This window comes from Silene latifolia, chromosome 10 (genome assembly GCF_048544455.1).
Source record: "Silene latifolia isolate original U9 population chromosome 10, ASM4854445v1, whole genome shotgun sequence".
NCBI lineage: Eukaryota > Viridiplantae > Streptophyta > Magnoliopsida > Caryophyllales > Caryophyllaceae > Silene > Silene latifolia.
Window position 1 is genome coordinate 130,234,101 of NC_133535.1, and position 25,750 is coordinate 130,259,850.

General features: G+C 32.7%; 1 protein-coding gene across 1 annotated transcript; it reads left to right on the forward strand.

Moving 5' to 3' along the window:
* The first annotated feature begins 13,915 nt into the window (after window positions 1-13,915).
* Window positions 13,916-25,479, forward strand: LOC141605949 (putative sulfate transporter 3.5). The gene is made up of 11 exons (XM_074424882.1): window positions 13,916-14,442; window positions 20,658-20,865; window positions 22,537-22,708; window positions 22,962-23,027; window positions 23,141-23,254; window positions 23,456-23,572; window positions 23,656-23,782; window positions 23,979-24,265; window positions 24,379-24,569; window positions 24,669-24,751; window positions 24,988-25,479. The coding sequence occupies exons 1-11, from the start codon at window positions 14,118-14,120 to the stop codon at window positions 25,230-25,232; spliced, it is 1,935 nt and encodes a 644-aa protein (XP_074280983.1). The 5' UTR covers window positions 13,916-14,117; the 3' UTR covers window positions 25,233-25,479.
* The last annotated feature ends 271 nt before the right edge of the window (window positions 25,480-25,750 follow it).

Genomic DNA, 25,750 nt, shown 5'->3' on the forward strand with positions numbered 1-25,750 from the left:
GTCTTTTTGTGATTGTATTGTGTGATTAGTACTGACCCCGTTTAATGTTTTAAAAACTGTGGTGATCCATTCGGGGATGGTGAGCAGTGATTGAGCAGGTATGATATGACGCATATGGGATAGCTGAGATGAGTCATCACGTGGCAGTTAGAAGTCTTCCGCTGTGTCAGACGATGTTTTATAGCTTTGATAGTTTTATCAGTAGATCGTCTGAGAACCTTGTATTTCTTTTTAACAGTTTTGGTTTTGGCATGTAATCACGTTAAACATTATTTACTTTTAAAGTACGTTTTTTTGTTGTGTTATGATTATCATTGCCTCGGGTAACCGAGATGGTGATGTTCCTATACCTGAGTGGTCCTGGTAAGGCACTTGGAGTATGGGGGTGTCACAAAGTGGTATCAAAGCGACGATCTTGAAACCTGTAACCAATGAATCTAATGAACATAGGGAGTCAAACTAAAATGAACCCGGGTAGAAGTTGTAGGAGCTAATGCAAAGACTTGGGAGACGTCCTAAAGTCGCGAAATAGTAAAAATAAATATTTCGATTTGATTTAATGCATATATTAATATATTTATATAAATATATAACCTCTTAAAACTGTAAGACTAAATAGTAAAAATAATTATGTTAGTAGTGAAAATAATTGTACTAATATTGGATATAATAATATGTTAGTAATCACTCATTTAAATAGTTAAAGTAACTATATTAGTAAGGAGAGTAGTGAAAGTAATAAAAGCAACAACGGGAGTAGTGAAATTATCAATATTTATGCGGCAGTAGTGAAAGGAACAATATTTACGGCGGGAGTAGGGAAAGTAACCGTAGTAATAACGAATGTAATAAAAGTAAGAATACTAACAACAAAAGAAAGGATACATGAACAATTAGCTAACTAATCGATTTAAGTAAAATATTAATGGCGGGAGTACTGAATTTGTCTCATAATTTATTTCATCGTAATTTTAATATATGGCATAGACAAATATAGTAAAGATAAATTTATAAGTTAGGCAACTTTAAAGTAGTTTTATTTAATTGAAAATAAATTTTAATGGTAAATAAAGGTAGCCCAGATGTAGGCAGACACCAATACTTGTAAAAAAGTAATCCATAAATTGCCACAGTGTTTCAAATATTTTAGAATTTACACATTTAAATGTTGAGTGTTAGGAGCACTGTCTCATCCAGTGAAATAATAAGCATCTACAATGATAAGCTACAAGAACTTGTAGTTTAATTTGTCATGTCAATATTTCAAGTTGCTTCGCTTTCCAGGTACATATGTCTTTAATGGTATGGAGTAAATAATTGTAGCTTAAGTAGTCCCACATCACCTTAATCGACACATAAAAATCAAGCAACTATGTTTCAAGCATGTAGCTTGGTAGAGCAGGTATTTTGAGCGGGTCTGTTTTTTCGGTGCTCGAATGATAAGCAACTTGTTCGATAATTTTTAAAAATTTCAAGCAATATTATTGAACCATTGGGATACGAAGCTTTTATTACCAAAAAAAATTTCCATTATGAAGATATGTAAACGAAACGGCATGATACTCCTTTAGTTTTGATTTATACTCCTATAGAATGTTACATATGAATTATGAATAAAAAATGATTTTCAAAAGGAAAGAAATTACAAGCCTCCGCATACCTATTACTTAGTATTCGACTTTAAAAATTGGGGGACGGTGAGATTTGAACCCGTGACCTTTTTTAGTCACATGGCTCAGATGATACCATGATAGATGAATCATCTCAACCAAAAGCTTAAGCTGATGGTTGGAGTCCTAAGATCGATTTTATACTCTAACACGCCCCCTCACACGAATGCCCATTGGGCTTGAATTGTGGATGCAACTACAGGCCCCCGCATACCTGGTGCTTAATATTCCACTTTAGAAATTGGGGGGCAGTAAGATTTGAACCCCGTGACCTTTTAGTCACATGGCTTTGATACCATGTTAAGATTATAGAGAGGAGAGAATTTGTAATATCCGACATTTTTGGTACATTTCATTTACAAGTTTACATTTAAATTTTAGAAGTCGTAGTAATATTTTATTTTATTAAAGATTTACATCGGAATTTTATAATTGTAATTAGAGCTAATCGGATTAGGAGAGTTTTTATTAAAGGAGTTTTAAACAAAAAAACGGGGAAGGGGTGCACGGGTTTGACCGTGTATCTTGACCCAGTTTTGGAAATTGTAGGTTGTGTTGTATTTGGTAATTCACTAGTATATAAACCTCACATCCTACATCTTTTAAAACCCTAGTTGTAAATCAAAAGGCCAGGCATCTTTAACCCTGTTTTCATGTAAGTTCATCTTTCAATTTATACTCTTTTAAAGCCTTCATCTTTAATCTTTCAAGCTTTTTTTAATTCTTGTTCATCATAGAAGCATGTTTATAACTCTTGTAATTATGTTGAAATAGTTTATAACTACTTTAATTAACAAATTTATGTACAGCAATTTCGTAAATCTGTAATCTGCTTTGAACGCATCGTCATACTATTTTAAAGTCGACATCTTTGAAAACGTAAAAAAAAAAAGACTTGGGTTATTTTCAAGTCTAGTTTCTGCCTGTAAAATTTCATAGCTTTTGACCAAGTAGTTTGCTGAGAATAAATTCTTTATGAACGCGTCGGCAGAATATCCGTGTATGCACTAGTGGTCTATGATTTGTGTCTTTAAGCTAATTTATATTTCGAAACAAGGTTTGGTCTTTTTATGACATATTAAATTAATAAAGTATATATGATGTTAGAATTTTGTTTTACCGGAAATCGATTAGTTAAACTCGTTTTAGAGATCGTTACTTTTTAAGTGTCGTATTTTGTCAGACTTTTGTAATCTATCTGTTTAACCCCAATAACTTCATATTTTGACAATGTAAACCATAATAGCGTTTGAAGAAGAGAGTCTTAGGGTTGTAACCAAATTGGTCTTGTATCAATAGGATTTAGTTATAATTAATTATTAATTTTACGGTGAGACTGCTCATGCTGTTTTTCTGTAAATTTAGATCTTTTATAGTTTAAGATAAGTTTATGATTAGCACGTGATTATCTAAGCTAGGATTATGGTTAGTGCATGTTAAGACTTACATTAGAGCATGGTTATGGCTTAGGATTACCTATATGGTTAAGGGCTTGTGTTGATTAGAATTGGTTGTGTTATATATAAATTGTGCTTTCGAGGAAGAAGAGTTTTGAGCTTGTGTTTTGGATTTGCTAAGCTATCGGTAAGTTTCCAACTTACTAAGTATAGATATGTATGATAATGTGTGATGATGGATGGAGATGATTAGTTTTCGAATTGTTTCAAGAATGTTTCTAAATGGATTTGGCAAGCATGTTTTATAAGTTTATGAAGTATGTTTTCAAGTGCGAATTATTATTATTATTGATTATTAAACTTGTCGTTCGACCTATTTGGGTGAACCGATTCAGCTATTTGGCTACTATTTCGAAAGTATTTTATGGAGACGGAAGAGAGGGGTATATTTCTGTGGCGGACTTTACCTTATATCAGGATGCCTTGGGGACCCATACTTATTTGAGTTGATATCTCGTTATTTTTCCTCCTCCTTTGGGTTAGTCAATGTTAGGAGTGTGCACACTCGGGATCTATGGCCAGTTAGTACATAGTTGGGGAAGGTCTGTCAATCCGGCAATGGCTTGTTGAAACCCTTTATACATTGATACTCTTTCCGAATACCAAAGCAAAGCAAGTTAAGAGAAAGTTTAACAAGCAAGTTTGTTTATAAGCTATGATGAGAAAAGGAGAAGTGCTTTGAGAAAAGATTTGAATGGTTTTAATTACTTTTTAAACTGGTTTATAAATATGATTGTTGATATTTATTATGATCATATTGGATTATGTATTTGTATTGACTTGTTGTATTTTAATGTTGTCCACCAAATCTTTCACTCGTGGACCTATGATGAACCATTCAATATTTTCGATTGTATAGGGAGTAGAGTAATTGAAAGGTTTTGCTATGTTATGCGTTTGGGACGAAGGGATAAAGAGCACATGTGAAGACGACAAGTTTAGATTGTTTAATAAGACTAGTAGTTTACGGTTTCGCAACAGTTGAACTTATTTATTATTAAAGATGTTTTAAAACTTTGACTTTCTCAAGTTTATCTCGAGTTAAGAAGGTTGTAAACTTTATTAAGACTTTTCCGCTGCAAGTTAATTTATTCTAGTACCCTTTATATTTATTTTGATACCGTTGCTTTATTTGAAGTGACACCGTTAACACGCCCAGTTTTCGAGTTAAAGGTTTACAATTTTGGAGGTCGAAAATTGGGGGTGTTACAGAATTGCACAAATAAATTGCATTATTGTTTTTGTGATTCTTATTAGAATACATATATGGTATATATAATAAACCACAATACTCTAAACCCTAGGTGATAGTCGTCATAACTCGTAACCTAAACCTGATTCCTCTAACAACCTCCCTCAAACTCATGTTAATTTGCTAAAATTTCCATGAGTTTGTGTAAATACAAATTAAAAATATTCGGTCTTCAATTTCTTTATCTTCATTAATCTTTTTCGTTTTCAAAGGTAGGTAAGAAACCTAAGAAACGAGTATAAGACTTGTTAAAATTTCTTGGAACAAGAACGTTAAGTTTTTCGAACTTGTCGAATATGTGTTAATTTGCAGGAACACTAATCGAACCTAACAAATATAAATAAAACGAAAAATTATCCGTCAATTTCAAGATCTGGAGAAACTTAATTTTTTCTGGACTTCAAATAAATCAAGTATCACCTTAAATGACGTTGAATAATTTAAATCAGATTTCGAAGAGAAGGGGATTTTTTTTCAACGCACTTGACTGTTGGTAATAGGGCATAAAGACAACGCATACGTACTAGGATATGTCCCTGTACTTACATATACCAATGCTTCTTGATCAAAAGGTAGTATTTCAGTTCTAATAAGTTCAGTTTAGATCAATTCAGATTAGTGATGTTCAACATTATTATTATTATTCTTATTTTATTATTCTTATCATTTATTATATTATTATTATTATATTTACATTTATATTTAGTATATATATTTATTAATTTATTATTATATTTTGTGATATTCTACATGATACTTCTATGTTTTTTCATATTGTATAGAGTACCCCTCTTTTTGAGCTAACAATCTTTGACTATCTATAATTCTTGGTCACGAACTCGAAAACGACAATATTATTTCAAAATAAAGATCTCATAAATACAATTAATTTGAAAAAAATCGTTACTTTATGAACTCGTAGCCATTAGATATAGCCGGTCAAAATTTATTTGGTTAAAAATGTTTGACCGGCCGTAATTCTTGCACAAGTTTCGAAAGTAGCAATATTTTTTTTTTCAAATCGAATATCTCGTAAAGGTGATCAATTTTTTTAAAAAAAAAGTCGCATTTTGAACTCATGACCACAAATTATGGGCTCTCAAAATTTTTTAGTGCAAAAGAGTAGTACACCTTAGAAACCCTAAAAAACATGAGGGTAACATGTAGAATATCTCTTATATTTTTTGGTGTAACGAATTATTATATATTATTATTAATGAATAATATTATTAGAATATTTATTATTTTAATTATTATATATTGTTACTGTTATTATTATTATTATCTTTTATTATTATTATTATTATTATTATTATTATTTCAGTTTAGTTCAATTCAGATTAGTTGAGTTCAAATCAACTCAGCTCATTAACTTCAGTTCAGTTCAATTCAGACAATTTCAATACAAAATACAGGGCCTGAATTGAAACAAAACTCCAACTTAAGTGACTTATTTCGCCTGTTTTTAAAACCTCTCCACCATTTGTCTACATAGTTAATTAGTTATAACTTTCAGAATATAAATTGGCTAGGCCACAATCGAGTTTTGAAGCAATTTTAGATTAAAATACAACTTAAATGAGTATTTTTCAGAAAAAATTTCAAAATAAAGTAAAATTAAAAAAAAATGGATTTCAAAAGGGAGTAAAATCTAATTAACTCTTGTTCTTGTTCTTATCTATATATATTAATCCTCTAAGATTTACTGCCACATGGCATGCTAATATTTCAGCCATGATTGCATGGCATTCTGTAATTATTTTGAATTATTTTGAGTCATTTGAACATTGCACATATCACGAAAAAAAAAAGGAAAGTTTAAGATAACACTTAAATCAATTAAAGAAGCAATATAAAACATATCATTATTTACCAAAATTAAATTATGATTATCAATCAATCCCTAAATTCACGAATATTTCAAGTTCAGATAATCAATTGAAAAAATAGATTATAAACTAATTTACTATAGGTCTATAGGTATATGATATTCTTTCAAGCAAAATTACGGAATATATTTATATAAGCAAATACGGAATATATGATTCTAAAACTAATTTATAATCGAAATTACGGAATATATTTTAAATTCTTATATTGATGGTACTCTTCCCGAAAACAAACGTACTATTAACCATGTTAAATCTACAAACTACAGTAATGGTAAAAAAAAAAAAAAAAAAAAAAAAAAAAAAAAAAAAACTTCATCAGCTATTGTGGTTGTCAGTAGTTATTAAGTTAAGACGGTCTTATACTGTGAGACGGTTCTATAATGTGGAAAGACAACTTATTTATTAGCATTAAATGAATAGTTTTTTTATATAAAAATGAATCGTCTCATGGTGTGAGACCCTCTTATTTTATAATTTTTAACTCATTAAGTAAAAAGACAATTTTTTTTATTAATTTAATAATAAAACTGAACGTTTTTTTATAAACAAAAATGGACATTTTCATAGTTGAGGTTCTCTTAACCTATAATTTATGAATACATTTTACAAGCATTATTGTTATTTTTTTCCGATGACTTTTTAATATGTATACGAGGGTAGAAGGGCATGCTTCATTTGAGATTATATTCCCGATAATTTTTTACACCATTTAAGTGGGGATATATATCCTATATGTTGTCTATATATCTCAAACGGATTGGGCGGGCGGATCATTTAGGTCAGGTACAATGGGTTCAAATACTGGTCGAGTCATACGGGTTATGGGTCGGTATATTAGGGGCAAAGTGTAACACCCCCATTTATCTAAGAGCCTTTAGCTAGACATTCCTAGATAAATAAGGTTGTTACCATCTCGGTTTCCCGAGGTAGTGAATAACAAAGTTCGACAAACCAAAGTACTTTAAATAAAACTTTAGCCATTACATAGTTATTACAAATTAACCAACTAAAAACTCAATATAAATTTAATACATCTCGCAACGGAAGTAAAATAAAGTTATTAGACAATCTAAGTGATCTAGACTTCTAGGTAGACTGGTCATTCCTCACGTATTCCCACGAGCTCCCCAAGTCAGCAAATCTTTAAGACCTGCAATATCTGCTCCCCATTTATGGTTCATCACACGTGTTCACGAATACACTGTCAACCGCGAGGTTGAGTAGGGTAACTAAACAACAACAGTAACAAGTTATAACAAAAGAACATGATCAAATCCGTCACGCTTCACACGGCTCAACCGTATCCCACCCACTCGTCACAACCAACGCAACTCAATTGATACCACACGGTGCTCTGCTCAGGTCCACGGCCACTCCCAACACCACCGTGCCTGGCCAACCATAATTCGTACAGGACCACGGCACTTGCACATCCCCGTGCATGGTCGACCAATTAATTTCAATAGCAATGCCAATCTCTTTCACAAGACTAACCAACAACAGAGAACCAACCAACAAGATAATAGTATGATCATAAGACAACAATGATATCAATATGCTCAAGACAATAATTACGACGATATGCTCAGGACAACAATAATCCATCTTTCAACACTTCTCCAGTTACCAATATAGTATAGTTGAGTAGTTAACCTACATGGCAAGCAAATCCAATTAAGCCGCTTAAAGCGAGCCAAATAATTAAGCAGCCGAATCTAATTATACTTCCTTCACAAATCGTCACCTTACACACATATTATAACTTCTTCATTAATTGTTAATTATTACATTCTATTATTATTTATTATTTAATTATTTATTATTATTAAAAGATTACGATATTAAAACCCGATATAACAAAAACCCGAGTCACCCAACTAAAAACCCGACACAAAACAACACTCATCAACACCCTCATATACATGGTTTTACAACCGTGTACACACCTCCCTTGAACCACCAAACCCGACACCATCAACCACCTCCAACACCACCCAATCCTAGCAACCACTACCCTACACCACGGCGCAACTCAACCACCCGTAGCCACCTCCTAAACCACCTTCTAAAACCCTAAAAAACACGCCCTAAACAGCCCCACAAAACCCGACACAACTAAACTCCTAACCCCATTCACCACCTTGCACCACCTCTCGACAACCAGGGCGACCACCATGGTCTCTCTTGACCCACGGTGATCCCACCACCTACCATGACTCCTTATGACACCCGACAACCAACCATACGCGACACATGACCCATATAAACGACACAATCCGTAATAACCACCCCCACGACAGCCACCGTACCAACCACCACGACTCACCACCCCGACACCACCATTAGGACCGCCCTTATCCGACATAACTAACCACCTAGGTCTCGTTTTCATACGACAACTACACAAGCTACACTATCCGTCTTAAAACTCACGGTACTACCCCCTTAAGACGCTAAAACCGCCACCTACGGTTGTCGACAAACGCCACGGTTGGTCCTACTGGAGTCACTACGGTCAAGGGCAACTACTAAGGTCATCGGCACTATTCATGATGGTCCATACGATGAATAAACGTTAACTTAAATTATTAAGACGATATAAACATAAATTACGACGATCTTACCTTTTATCGCTTATTTGCTCTTCCGTCTCTTAAATCTCCTTTTTCTTTCTTTGTGATTTATTTTTCAGATATCATGGTATATATATATTCTAGGTTTAGAGAGTATATGATACTAATTAGGAAACTATTACCTTATTTAATTATTGAAGGAATTACTAATATTATTCTCATTCTTTACTATTAAATCCTGATACAAATCCCGATCACTTATGTGTTAGGCCAATAAAACTGGCCCTCCAAACCGTACCACATGGCTCAATGACTTAATACCAACTAAGTCCAATTCCCGACTTGCTTACTTACTTTATTATTTAATTATCGTCTTATAGGCAATTACTATTATTATTGTCATTAATTAATTATTTAAATTGTATTATTCACTCTTATAAATATTGTGTAATACCCGTAATTTCATAAGTAATTTAATAAGAATAAATAATATAATTCACGAAGTTAATTAATAACATTTCTAATACTAATTGCAATTAAGACGTCTAATTAAATAATAAAGAAAGTAAGTAAGCAAGTCGGGAACTGGACCTAGCTATGATAGGGCCATTAGGCCGTGTAACCGTGTGGCATGGGTAAGGAGGCCGAGTTATATGTTGGTGATACGGGATTTTGTATCGAGATTTAATAATAAATAATTAAGGAATTAATATTAGTAAAGGTAATAATAATAGTTATATCAATAATAATCTTAATAATAATAATAAAAAAATTAGTAAAGATGGTAATGGGAAATCCAACTTATGGTAAGACTAATATTGGTAATAATAATACCAAAGTTGGCTGTTGTGAGTGGTAAGGGCTCTCATCTCTTAAACAAGTGGTCAGGGGTTCGATTCCTGACTCTTGTGAATGAAAAAGCCAAACTTGGGAGGGGTCAACCCATTAAATTGCCTTCAGTACCCCGAAGGAGATTGCCCCAACTGTCGGTAGGGGATACTCCTGGTCAACACCAAAAAAATATTGGTAATAATAATCATTGTAGTAATTCCTATAGAAAGTAGAATAAGGTAATAGTTCTTAGTTTCCTAATTGACCTCACATACTCTCTAAAATCTAGACTATAAATACCTTAATAGCTGAAACATAATTCATAAAATTAGAAGAAGGAGTTTTAAGAGACGGAAAGAGCAAGTAAAGCGATAAAAGGTAAGATCGTCATAACTCATGTCTATATCGTCTTAATTAATTAAAGTAATCGTTAATACATCGTATGGACTATAGTAAACCGTACCAATGACTTTAATAGTTGCCCTTGACCGTAGTGACCACAGTAGGACCAGTCGTGGCCATTGTTGACCACCGTAGGTGGCGGTTTTTAGCGTCTAAAGGAGGTGGTGTCGTGAGCCTTAAGACGGGTAGTGTAGCTTGTGTGGTTGAAGTATGAGCATAGGACTTGGAGGGGCAGTTCTAATGGTGGTGTCATGGTGGTGTGTCGGGGTGGTTTGTACAGTGGCTGTCGTGGGGATGGTTGTTGCAGGTTGTGTCTTTCATACGGGTCGTGTGTCGCGTATGGTGGGTCATAGGTTGTTGTGGGGAGTCGTGCCAAGTTGTGGGATCACCGGAGGTCAGAGGAGACCACGGTGGTGGCCCTTGGTGGTCGTAAGGTGGCGTAAGGTGGAAAGGGAAGTGAATGGGTAGTTGTGTCGGGTTTTCGTGGGGTTGTTTAGGGCGTCGGGTTGCGTGGTGTAGGTGGTTGTTTAGTCGGTGGTTAGGGAGTGTTTTGAGACGATGGGTTGCAGGTTAGTGGTGACGGTGTTGGGTGGCGTTAATGGTGGTTGATGGTGTTGGGTTTGGTGGTTTAAAAGGGGGTGTGTACACGGGTGTAAACCGTGTATAAGGGAGTGTTGTTGGTTGTTGTTTTGAGTCGGGTTTTTAATTGGGTAATTCGGATTTTGAATAATCGGGTTTAATATCGTAATTCTATAATAATAAATAATTAAATAATAATAGAATAACATATTTAATAATTAATGAAACATTATAATATGTTAAGTAGGTGGCAATTTGTGGAAGTATAAGTAGAATCGGTTGCTTGATTATTGGATTGCTTTAAGCTGCTTAATCGGATTTGCTTGCCAGGTAGGTTAACTACTCAACTTTACTATATTGGTAATTGGAGAATTGTTGGAAGATGAATTATTGTTGTAATTGTTATCTTGAGCATATCATCGTAATTATTGTCTTGAGCATATTGATATCATTGTTGTCTTATGATCTTATTATTATTATCTTGTTGGTTGGATATCTGTTGTTCATCAATTGCGAATGAGATTGGTATTGAGATTGTCATTGTTGTTGAGATTGTTTGGTCGGTCAAGCACGGGGATGTGTAAGTGCCGTGGTCCTGTACGTATGATGGTCAGACAAGCATGGTGGCGTTTGGAGTAGGCCATGGACCTGAGCAGTACACCGCGAGTGGTGTCAGTTGTGTTGAACGGTTGGTTGAGGCGTGTGATGGTTCCCACGGTTGAGCCTTGTGCATGTGTGTGATGGACTTGGCTTGAGCCATTATCGTATCGTGTTGTATCTGTTGTTTGGTTTTACTACTCAACCTCGCGGTTGACAGTGTATTCGTGAACACCTGTGATGAACCAGAATGGGGAGCAGATATTCTAGGTCTTAAAGATTAGCTGACTTGGGGAGCTTACGGGAATGCGTGAGGATTGGCCAGTCTACCTAAAAGTCTAGACCACATAGATTATTTAGCTCACTTGTTTATCTTCCGTTGCCAGTTTTATATTAAGTTTTAGTTTGGTTAAGCTGTAATAAACTTGTAATCACTAAAGTTTTAATAAAGTACTTTGGTTTGTTCACCTTTGTTATTCACTACCTCGGGAAACCGAGATGGTAACAGTCTTATTTAGTTGGGAATGTCTAGCTAAAACCTCCTGATTAAATGGAGGTGTTACATATTGTTAAATTACGGGGTATTACAGTCTTCCCCCCTTAAAATGAACTTCGTCCTCGAAGTTCGCCCATACATACTATAACCACATACATAAACATTCACACAACTGAGCACCATCCAACTTATGATAACACAATTATTCATTTGCTATCATCAACTACACAAATCTTATCACAAGATGTCACAATAATAACTCAAAACATTTGACGTATCACATTCTATCCCCCTTAAAATTAACTTCGTCCTCGAAGTTTCAAGATACTAAACAATAGCAATAATTAAACCAACTATGATAACTCCACAGGAACATATAACACACTTCGTAGCATAGTACAACTATATATTTTATCACAACATTAATTGATGAATAATGAATAACAACAATTCTCGAATTACTTTGAAATAGCAAATTTCATACTGTATAGCATATTCGATCTAATCTTTATTTAAACTTAACTACCTTACTTAGCTACTGGCGAATACATTGCCAGGGTAAATAACAATCTATGACAAAAGATACGCATAAAGGTTTAGTTAATCTTTTCTTGCTTTATATAACCCTTCGAAGTCTATTCCCAAAACGAGCCCAATTATGCTTCCTTGGTTCCGGGTTTGATGTCTTTACTTGGCCAAGATATATTACATCTTCATCCAACTTATAATCTGGGGTTCTCTTTTGACGAGGTTGAAGTCTATCATTATCATCGTCCAATGGCCCTGTCCAAATGATGTTTACCTCCTCCTCCTCTTCATCATCGCTAATCTCTATCACCTCACAGGCTTCCCTCTTCACTTCCCTAAGGAAAACACAACTCTCCCTCTGAATCACTATCCCCAAAGGTATGGCTTACTCGTTCACGCTTAAGGTTAGAGTTATGGATATCCGCCCAACATACATAAACTAAGTGTTTCAATTTTCCCGAGACAGCTTCATAAGTGAGGTGTGGAGGATAAGCATGTTCATTAAATTATCTATGGTTTCTTTCATGTAAATTATCATGCCTAGTGATATGCGGAACGTGTTGCCCAACATACTTGATTAATTATCTACTTCACATAATTGATCGGGATTTGTATCTACTTCACATAATTATCTACTAATATTATTCTCATTCTTTGCTATTAAATCCCAATACAAATCCCGATCACTTATGTGTTAGGCCAATAAAACCGGCCCTCCAAACCGTACCACCCGGCCCAATGACTTAATACCAACTAAGTCCAATTCATGACTTGCTTACTTACTTTATTATTTAATTATCGTCTTATAGGCAATTACTATTATTAATGTCATTAATTAATTATTTAAATTGCATTATTCACTATTATAAATATTGTTAAATTACAGGGTATTACACAAAGTGCGGGTCAACAATTAGTATCTAACGCCTTTTGTAGATCGGAAAAATATTTTTTAAAAACTAAAGTATATTTAATATTAATATTTTAATCATATTCAATGTTTAGTTTTTTAATTATTTTTTCAAATATATTATATAATAAATATTAATATTTTGATAAAAAAAAATTTTAATTTATCTTTGGCTTGAGGGTCGATGTGTTCGTGTCGGGTTTCACACTTTCACTTAAATTAACAGGTCCCATTTCGGGTTCTAGATCGAAAGGGTTACTGCTCGAGATTTTCGGGTTTTAACCCTGAAAAAAATGGATGAGATCGGGTCGGGTCGAAATTTGACAGGTCTATATTTTAGTCATGTCTTAAACTCATAACTTATCATTTAGTTAAAATAAATGGATACTAATTATACAAATAACCAACTCTAATTTGTTGTGTTTTACATTATATAATATCGACTTTCGTATGACTTTAAGTTTATTAACAATATATGGAGTATTAGCTTAAATGTATGTAATCATCTAACCACGGGTATAAAACAGCCCGTAAATTTCACGGGTTTAAAACTAGTTCTTATTCTTATTCTTATTCTTATTCTTATTCTTATTGTTGTTGTTGTTGTTGTTATTATTATTATTATTATTATTATTATTATTATTATTATTTGGAAAAAAATGACAAATACCGTATATATATGGAAATGGAAAAGGATTAGATCATATTTCCTAAACATGGTTACTATTACGGAGTACTATCTTATCCAATTTATCTTGCATCGTCACCCTCACTAATTTTAAAGAATGTACACGGTTCCCTTCCTAATTCTATTTATACCACAATTGTTGTTATAAACCTCCTACATACTCCTAACTCTAATCTCCTCTTCAATCTTGCTACATTTCCCTCTTAATTCCTCAAAATCATTAGTTCCACAAACACACCACAATGGAGAATTCCACCCTAGAAAATAATTCAAATCCTAACAATGTAAATTTCGCAGAACCGAGAAGTTTTATAAAAACCCTGAAATCTGATCTCGCAGAGACATTGTTTCCAGATGATCCATTTAAAGGGTTCATGAACGAACCCCCTAAGAAAAGATTGTTAAAGGGTGTACAATATTTCGTACCAATTTTCGAGTGGCTACCGAACTATAATTTGAAGCTTTTAAGGTATGATATTCTTGCGGGAATTACCATTGCTAGCCTTGCTATTCCTCAAGGTATTAGCTACGCTAACCTTGGCAAGATCCCTCCCATTGTTGGACTTTGTAAGTCACCACTTCCCTTTTATTATTTGAATCGTGTTATGCCTTTATTCTCAATTTTTCGAATTTTCTAACGTGTGTAGGGTAAATATGAAGAACCCATATAAAAAAAGATTCTGATAATTATTCTTTCATGAGAAATTGATAAATGACTTATTTCTTCGTTTTTTAATGAAATAACCATAAAAATCTTTTCTCATATAGGTTCTCAATATGTAACGTAAGGACACACATTTATACATTAGATAGAAAAGCCGCTTATTCTTTTGCTAAAGGTTTTATTCTTTAAATTTACTGTGTTTTTCACAATTACAATTATTCCATTTTTGTAGGATAAGAATTTTTCAATTGTTATAATTTGATTACGTGAATCTACTATTATATTTTTGTTAAAAATATTATATATATTTTTGTCATATTTTTGATATTGTTCTTTCTGCGTGCTACGTGCATTCGATTTGTTTCCTTTTAACCCTTAAAAACAATTTATTTCCATTTTATGTGGATCTTTTATTAACTTTGCCAATTTACCAATGCTATTTATGTCATTGTTTAGTGCGTTTCTTAGGTTGGCAGTTATAAAATAGCCCCATCTTCTCTAGTAGTATATATCTAAAAGTGCATACTCTAAAATTGAGTTAATGCTGAAGATATTTTCATCGATAGCAAAGTAAATACGTATTAAGGCTCTGTTTGGTAAAACTAACTGAAAAGGTAGCTGAAACTTGAAAAGGTAGCTCAAATCTGAAAAACTAACTGAAACCTAAAAGGTAACTGATAAGGTAGCTGAAAATTAGTAATTGATAAGGTAACTGATTATATAAAAAAATGTTTGGCAAACTAACTGAAAAGGTAACTGATTTTGATGAAATGTCGTAAAAAGATATGATAATTATTTAATAGTATAGATTTAAAGGGTAAAACGGACCAAATCAGGTACCTGAAATCTCAAATGCTACTCTAGGTAGCATGTCATTTCAAGTAGCGTATTTGATTAAATAAGCTACTTGCCAAACGCTTACAAAAAGATAAGTTACCTGAAATTTTGGTCAAATAAACTACTTTGATTAAATCAGGTACCTAAAACGTCTTGCCAAACGGAGCCTGAATTTGGTTTAATGGTACTCCCTTTTAATTGAACTATATTTGGCACAATAGATTCTATGTTTGAGGATTGAGTATATTAATAATCTCAAAATTAACCGTAAATCTCCCCAGGGGCGCCTTAAAACAAATGGAGGCCCAGTGCAACACGGGAAAATGAGACCCTAAATATGAATGCACAAGCCTATTATAGTTCGATGTTTGTATTGAATTTCATTAATAAAAGCTTATAATCCGGTGACGAAAAGCGGAGGCCCGGTTCCCACGCCCGTGGTTGCCCGTGGTCTTAGACACCCCTGAATCTCCCTTAAGATGGCACTATTTATCTTAAGTTTAAAACCGATCAAGTAAATATCACTTATGAGTTATGTATATAAAAATGTATAGGGATACATTTGTCTTATATAGACAAAGAGGTGTTATGATACTTGATTTGTCTTAAGTTAGTATCGTATTAAATGAGAATTTGTGTCAAAACAAAAATCTAAAAATAACAAAAGTCTACAACCTAACAAGCACTCAATGCAATGACTAATCACAAAAAAAGGTCTTGTCCTAGTTGTCTATGACATTTTTGGTATCTTATCATATAAGTATATAACCGATTATTTATTTACCATACTAGACATATGAAAAAAAAAAAAAAAAAACTTGACAAATACGGGTATTTCTTATAAAAATTGTCATATAATGTGGTATTCATGATCTGAATTCGAAGCCTATCAGCATCAAAATTACTCATACGACTTCCTTTACACAAACATAAAAATTGTAAAACAATATGCAACTTACGATAATGTTTATTTGTAATCGTTGACAAGCATATGTGAAAATTTTATGGCTCCACCACTGAATTATTATTTGCAAACTTATCAGCCAATTTAGTGTTGTAACATGTGTTGGAGGAAATATGGAGCATCTTCTACATCATATTGCACCATTTTTCTATTAGTCTACTTTGTGTCATTAGTGGCAAGAATTTGTGACTCTAATCACATCACTTTTTGACATTTAAGGACAATCTAACAATACAAATCACTTTTAAGCTGGAAAAAGGGATCACCTTTTTTAATAGATAAGCTATTTCATAGAAAATTTATTCAATGATGCAGGATGTATCTAGCTACTACAAAGTGTAAATAAAATCCATACATGACGTACGTACTTTATTATCGATTGACCGTTAGAAAATCTTATGAAAAACTGTTACAGGTAAAACCTATACTCAAAAGTGAATATTAAAAATAAGGATTATTTCTACGATAGTGTATTGAGGTTTGACCTAATTTCACTTTAGTGATCCGAGGGTTGCATAATTTCACTTTGGTGCCTAAGTTTTTAACTACTTCCCCTCTTTGCCACTTTGGTGACCTATATATATATATATATATATATATATATAAAACTGGGTTGAAACGATGTGGATGCGCCACGTGTCAACCCAGCCTTAAATACACGTATTAATTACAGCTGAAATTAAATACAAACATAATAAATGCTGTATAAATCTCAGCAAAATATTAATTATAGTTAAATAAATTTTATTATAAAATTATATTAAATAATTACGATGATTTGATTCTAAATTTACTAAAAAGTTATTTTGATAGAAATTCTAAAATGTAAATAATTACGTTCATTGTGAAAAATGCTTTCAATTGAGTATAATTTTCATTATATTTATTAAAATATTTATTTTGATATGTCGAGATGATTAAAGTGAGTGTCTCACAATGTTTTACATTTACGTAAAAAAAAACATTTTGAGAAAGTTATAAAACTTAGACTATTAAATCCATTAAGAAAAATATCTTTATAAGAGTCATTGTATATATTGAAAACACAACTCTAAAACACTACTAAGAGATAAGTTTTTATAGTCTGAGAATGAAAAATATTATATTGGACAAATTGAATACATATGAGATTTTGATAGGTTTCAATAGTGTGATAACGAGTATGTGTACGAGTGTGTATGTACATAGTGATTGCGTATGCATTTGAATAATCAAAACAAAATTAATGATTATTAAGTAATATAGTATTATAAACGGCTTGAAAAAGTAGAAAACACGTTACATTTTTCTTTAATTAATATCTTTAATTAAATATGTATAAGTCAAATATTAAATATTGATTATGACTAACCAAATACTCCGTATTATTTTTAGTTATATATTTTATATGTTATCTTTTAAATACTTCGAAGTTAAACATCAAAAACTAATATTTGAAAAAGTTCAACCTAATATATTTACATGTAATAAACTCTTAAACATCATTATATATAATTTTAAAAAAAAAACAAAAGGTGCAAATTTCTCATAGATATGTTTGACACATATCACATGCATGACACAATCAAAACATTTAAATAAGTTGAGTTTGAATTCTATATGTTTCATAGATAAATGTCACATGTTATACATAAAAAATTAAAAATTACATAAAATTATGTTCACATCATTTTGAATAATTATTAATTGATTTGAGACATAAAGTATCGTGAAATGATATAATTTGATATTTTATTGTTGATTTTTGTATTATTCGAATAAATTTTATTTTGATTAATATGTTATTTCACCAGTCATAAATTTATTTATAAAACGTTGATCATGCATAATTAATTATCACTTATTAGTTTTAATTAAAACTCTTATATATTTTATTTTAAAACATTGAAGTTAAACTTAAAAATATTAAATTTGAGAAAAAATTATTTATAAGAGAAAATATTGAAGGTCATATATGAATTATATAATTTTTCTTCAATTATAATCATAAAATATTAAAACGGGCCGCGCGAAGCGCGGGATACTACCTAGTGTATAATATTCTTGGTATTTTGTTCTAAAAAAATATATTTTTAACATAATAAAGCAAGCTTTTTTTTTTTTTGCAATATTATGTTGTTATTCCAATTAATAAGTAACTAGTTTAGTTCCCGTGCAAATGCACGGTTTTTTAGGTAAGGATGTTAGAGTTTGTAACAATTAAAATGCGCCAATGCGGTAATTAACTCCTTAAATTTAATGATAAAATATAATATTGGTGGTGTTTCATATTAAAAACTGGAAAATACAGCGAATAAAAACTGAAAAATAAAATGAGAAGAATCGTAAGGAAATGATTTTAGGAAAATTAATAGACAATAAATTTCAGATTGAGAATTGAGAACTTAAAGAGTGTACTAATATCCGAGATTACGTATTCCCTATTTACTACTTCCTCCATTCAACTCCACTCTACCATATTTCCTTTTTCATCCATTCAATTCCACTCTACCACTTTCCATAAAAAGCAAGTAAAATGACCCTTTTATCCTCCTGGCAAACAATTATTTACACAAAATGCCACTAGTTGGCCCACATAATTACCCACTTTATGGACAAATTAATCATCCATCCCATTTTTCATTGTACTTTTATTACTACTTTATTATTTTCTTAACATTTGTGCAAATTGTACTATGGTAGAGTGCAGTTGAATGGATAGGTCAATCTACGTTTTTTTCCGCCTAAAATATTATCTTCTAATTGGCCTTTTAACTTTTGCACTCTACTATGAGCTAAGTCTAATGTAAAAAATGATTCCCAAATATATTATGTATAACGTTCTATTCTACTATGTGCTAAATGTAGATCATATCAATGATCTTACCCAAAAATAACGTAAAATTTGATTGCTACATATATTATTTGATTGCCAGAAAATGTAGATCATATTTTATATTATTTGATTGACAGGATAATGATTTTAGCAAAATATAACTTATTATCTTGCCCAAGGATGATTATTTGATTGCATATATTATTCTGCAAATTATAGTTGCTGAAATCATTATAAGATATCAGAAAATGTGGATCATATCAATGATCTTGCCCAAAAATAACGTAAAATTTGATTGCCAAAAAATAAGTATAAAATACTCAGCCAAAAAAAGAATATACCGTCAATCATTGCTATATTGCTACAAGTAAAAAATCCTCGATCATTGCCAAAAATTTGGGTTCATATATTACAAATCTCGAAATATATCTTTCACTAATCGAAATATATAAAATCATTGCCAAAAAGAATATACCGTCAATCATGCCAAATATTGCACGTCATATAATATATCTTCAAAAAATATGTTCAAATTACCATTACTCATAAGACCATCCCCTATATACTAAAAAAATAGGAAAAGTTTCAAGTTTTCCGCCTAAAACACATTTCCTATTTTGATAAAATCTCTTATTTACTTTCCTATTTTGATATAATCTCTTATTTAAAATTCGTCTCTAAGATTTTTGTGATAAAAAATTCGTTCTTTGTATGCTAAATCATACCTAAAAGATATGCTAATAAAAAATTTATAAACAATTTCATTAATTTTGTTTAAAAATATACACATTTCATGACATTACTCAATTTTTTGGATTAGTTTTATAGTTAATTTTTTTTCTAAAAGTAAAAATTCTATAAATAACGCGCATTTATTGCACGAGATCTAAACTAGTTAGTAAATGAAATCTTAAAAAGATTTTATTTATTTATGGCATATAAATAAAAAAGGATGATGAAATCGATTAATGTTAAATGGGGGCCACTATTAGATCGTGATTATTTAGGGGGGGAATTTGAGCAGGAAAATTTATAATTTTGTTAATCTTTTAGTATATAGGGGATTTTATATACTGCTTTGCACTTTATTATTATGTTAAAAATGTAATTAATCATAAGTTTTAGGTAAACAAAATGAGATTTTGTTTAAACTCCAAAGTGGAAATAAGCCAAATCTTTGATTATTAAAGTGAAATTATCTAAATTTCAGGGCACTAAAGTGTAATTAGCCCAAACCTTAAGGCACCAAATTAGAAATTTCCTAAAAATAACATAATTTTATTACATTGATATTAGTCATGTTACCGGTAAAACAATTTTATTTAATTATTTGCAATGCTTAATTGTATTACATTTTGCTCGAAACCGAAATTACAGTCTTACAGAGTTTGATATTAGTCATATATAACCATATATATATATATATTACCGCGTAAAACAGTTTTATCAAAGTATTTGCAGTGCTTAATTATGGTTCATTTTGCTCGAACCCGAAATGACAGATTCAAGTTTTGTGCCACCATTTATATATGCACTATTCGGAAGCTCGAAGAACTTGGCTGTAGGAACAGTAGCAACATGTTCGTTAATAATAGCTCAAACCATTGGTGACAAAGTATCACCAACTGATAATCCAGCATTGTATCTCCAATTGGTGTTCACTGCTACTTTTATCACTGGGATTCTTCAGACTGCTTTGGGTGTATTAAGGTAACACACTATGCATTACACTATTATTATTATTATTATTATTATTATTATTATTATTATTATTATTATTATTATTATTATTATTATTATTATTATTATTATTATTATTATTTTAATAAATAATCAAAAATCATAATTTTATCACTAGGTTTCTTCAGACCGATTTTTAATTTATAAAGTATAATTAGGTGGCGAAAAAATTATGAAAAACGAACTAGCAATAAGTCGATAACTATGGTCAGAAATCGAAAAGTTCAACTAAAAATTTCAAATTTGTCAACAAATGAACACAACACACTGCTAGCCCCTAATTAGCTCCGCCACTAGATTCATACTGAGTACAAAAGATATATATTCGTATAATCATATTATTTTTTATGCCAATTATTTAGTTACTTTTGATAGAGATGGAATTGGCTCGTGTCGAGCCGTGCGGAGAAGAAAATGGCACGACCCATGCCGATGAATGTGGGCTTTGTGTTGTGCCAGCTAAATGAAAATGGCGGCTCAGGCACGGCTCAGGCTCACGGCCCATTCGTGTCGTGCTGTGCAGTGTCGTGTCGTGTCGTGTCGTGCATGCTTGAGCGTGCCTTAACAATTCTTCCACTTTAACTCAATTTCTTCGTATTTTGAGTGTGCCTAAGTGTGTCGACGTGTCGTGCCTAACCCAGTCTTTTTTCTCACACCTCGGCCTAGGCACGGCACATGGCGTGTCGTGTTGTGCTGAGCCGTGTCAATTCCGTGATGTGCTAAAATAGGCCATGGGCCATGCTGGGACGTGTCAGCCCAACGACCCGCATGCCACTTCCATCTGTAACTTTTGATTAAAATAGGGAAGGGAAGGAGTACTAGTTTTCTAGAAAGTACAGCCGTGTGTCTCATGCATTAAGGAATGTAAACACGTGAAATCCTATACGTAGTCACTAGGTCAAAAGTGCAGTAGTGCACCGAGGTGACAAGACGCATAGTACAAGGTACAGTCGATCATCACTCATGAGTCTCATACATTTTCTATAAGGAACGTCAACACGTGAACCCCAAAATTCAATGACAATGATTAGTGGTGTAGAATGTAACAATCCGTCTCGTTGAAGACAGTCACTATCCGTCACAAGCTGAAGACGGATAGTAGCTCTCTCACAAAATGCAGGTGGAAGGGTAAGTGGAGATATCCATTTCCCTCAAATTGCATTATTCATTTGCATTTTGTGAGAGGGACATTATACGTCTTCACCTTATGACGGATAGTATCCGTCTTCAATGAGAATTTGTGAGAATGTAAATACACAAATTTTTGTCTAAGATGGGTATTACTTAAGATGGGTCATATATACCCGTGAATAGAATAAAAGTATAATGCATTGAAAAATGTAAAAAAGTTTATCCTATATATATCTATAGTCCCAGACAAGCTAATTTGAGCCATAGTCCAAGACAAGCTAAAACAAGTACTCCGTATGAGTCAATTTCCAACATAGCAAAGCCCATACCGATAATAATAGTACGTAGTACTCGTAGTTTGACGCGTTTTAATTAGGGTAAAAGTGCACAAAATGGAACTATAAACAGGGTAAAAGTTGGGGTAAAACGATACTAATTTCATTCTCATAACGACACTAATAAATGGGTTAGCTGTGTCGGGTTCCAATAACGTGTTTGTTTTAATTATAGATTGGGGTTTCTAGTGGATTTCTTATCACACTCAACAATTACTGGATTCATGGGAGGAACAGCCGTGATAATTTCCCTACAACAATTGAAGGGTATTTTCGGGTTGTCGCATTTTACTACTAAGACTGATGTGGTCTCGGTATTGACAGCGGTGTTCACTCACAGAAAGGAGGTAACGTTACTTGAGTACTTGTAAAACTGATACTACGATTTACTCCCTCGGTCCCAATCATTTGATTAAATCGCAATCTGCACTATCAGACTCGATCTAATCCAAATTAGCAGTTTACAACCTAAAGAACCCGTTTGTAAGGTTTAACGGTACGGTCGGCCTACTAACCCGTTCGTCTGTTGGTGGTTATTGGCAATAATCATCAATACTCCCTCAGTCTTTCCATTCAATTTGATATAAGTCGATTTTGCAGTGGCATTGGCAAAGCGCGGTTGTAGGAATAATCTTTCTTACGTTCCTGCATTTTACCAAATACCTGGTCAGTACTCTATTATTCTCATGTGACTTTTTTTTGTTTCCACAACAGAAATTATATGAACATCGAGCAATTTAATAATAAGAACTAAAATCCGTTTTTATTAATTGGAGCAGAAAACCAAGAAACCAAAGCTATTCTGGATCTCGGCCATGGCCCCTCTAGCGACTGTCATAATAGGTGGCCTTTTCGCTTATTTTGCACATGCCGAGAAATACGGAATCACTGTCGTAAGTTCATTTTTCTGTGCCACAAATACTTAATAAGACGGTTTTAGCTTAAGCACTACTGTAAAATCATGAGTCGTTACTAAAAAGTTCTACTCGTATATATTACTGTTAGTTAAAATCGTCTTACATGAAATTTCACGAAATCTCTTTTTCTATACGATGTATTAAAGGATAACAAATGACATACTCCGTAAATGACAGGTTGGTCCATTAAAGAGAGGAATAAATCCGTCATCAATCAAAGAACTGAACTTTGATGCCAAGTATATTGCTGCACCTTTAAAAGCCGGTCTTATAACAGCAATTTTAGCCCTTGCTGTAAGACCGCTAATCTACACTATAGTATTTTTTATTACGATTAATACAGTACATAAAATTATTGATAAATCTAAATTTAATAGGAAGGAATTGCAATTGGAAGGAGTTTCGCGATAATGAAGAATGAGCAAACGGATGGTAACAAAGAGATGATCGCTTTCGGCCTCATGAACATTGTTGGTTCTTTTACTTCTTGCTACTTGACCACAGGTTTGTACAATTGTACCTTAATATAATAGCAAGTTTGTCGAGTTTGCAAGCTATCACATATACGTATATTATATTCAACTCCTTATAATAGAAACGCACGACACATAGGCATTTTTGCGTATTTTTTGGACACGTTCTAAAAACCGATGTACGTAATTTCTAATAATTTGTTCATGTAAATGCAAAAACAATGCAGGTCCATTTTCAAAAACAGCAGTGAATTACAACGCCGGATGCAAGACTCAAATGTCGAACGTAGTTATGGCAATAATAATGATGCTAACATTATTATTGTTGGCACCCTTGTTTAGCTACACACCAATGGTGGCTCTTTCTGCAATTATCATGTCCGCGATGATTGGTCTAATTGAGTTCGACAAATATTATCACCTTTTTAAAGTCGATAAGTTTGATTTTTGTATTTGTATGGTTGCGTTCCTTGGTGTGTCCTTCATCAACATGGATACTGGCCTCGCTCTCTCGGTAAGCTCCTCTACTTGACCTTTTTTTTGTTTTTGAATACGAAGATAGGCCCTGCTAGTCGTCCCCTCGCTCTAACACGATGACTAATGTGTGGACGGTAATATATGATGCAGGTTGGATTGGGCATAATAAGGGCACTTCTATATACAGCAAGGCCGGCGACATGCAAATTAATCAACATTCCAAACTCAAATCTGTACAGAGATGTAGAACAATATCCTGTTTCATCTGGGATTTCAGGGATCCTAATAATTCAATTAGGCTCCCCTATTTTCTACTCAAATACCACTTACATTCGTGAAAGGTCGGTTTTACCCTCATGCAATTTAGTTTTCAATTTTCATATTAGATTTTTTTTTTAGCAAAATAATTGGGATTCTTACAATTTGATTACATGAAGCAGGATTATAAGGTGGATTAGAGACGAGGAATCCAATAGTGATATGCAGGGTGACTCTGTTGAGCACGTTATATTGGACTTAGGAGGTAAAGTTTCCACTCCTTATCTTTTTCGACAAAGAGTTATTGGATTTTCACCATCGGTAGTTTGTCTTATGACATTACTTGACGATGCTGAAAATCAATATTATAAAACTAATATAGAGTACTTTATTACATTGAATGTCGTAAACTTATTTTTCTTTAGTTATAATTTTCAAAAGGTTCAATATGATTATAATCGAAATTGGTGATGTGAATTAATTTGCACGAAACACTAACAGGAGTGACGAGTATAGACATGACGGGAATCGAGGGTTTCTTTGAGTTAAAGAGACTTTTGGAAGCCAAGGGAATTAAGGTGGCACTTGTAAATCCAAGGATTGAAGTGTTAGAGAAGTTGATTAAGTCAAAGCTCATAGATGCGATAGGCAAAGAAGCAGTGTTTTTGTCTATTGAAGATGCAGTTGGGTCATGTAGATTTAGACTCAACGGCCCCAATAAATTGAACCAGCAAAACAGTGCATAGAAGCCCAAAACTGAAACCAAATGTAGAGTGGGCTTTCAGCATGCATACATGACATATTGACATATCAATCACATTGTTGGAAAATTATCAACCCCTAGAATGAAAATATAATATTTTTTTCGAGAGAGAAATATTTTTATTCAATGCTTCTCTTACCGTTGTAAAAGTAAGTAATGTTATAGGGTATCAGGTATGTATTTGATTTTCCGCTTTTATGCGTTAATATAATATTTTAGGATTTTCGACCTCTTGAATAACAATTGGTCTCCCTTGTGACGGGTTACCATTTGTGACGGATATTTTGTGAGATAAAATAGTAACAAAATGGGTTAGTGGAGAAAGGGGACCACATAAATAGTGTTGCAGAGAGAGAAAAAGTGGGTACATTGTGAGGTAAAATGGTATCCGTCTTCAGCTTGTGACGGATATGTCATGTCTTCAATGAGAATTTGTGCTTGAATAATGAGAGAAAGTCAATTTTTTTTTTTACAATGTAACCATCTAAGGACTATCCTACA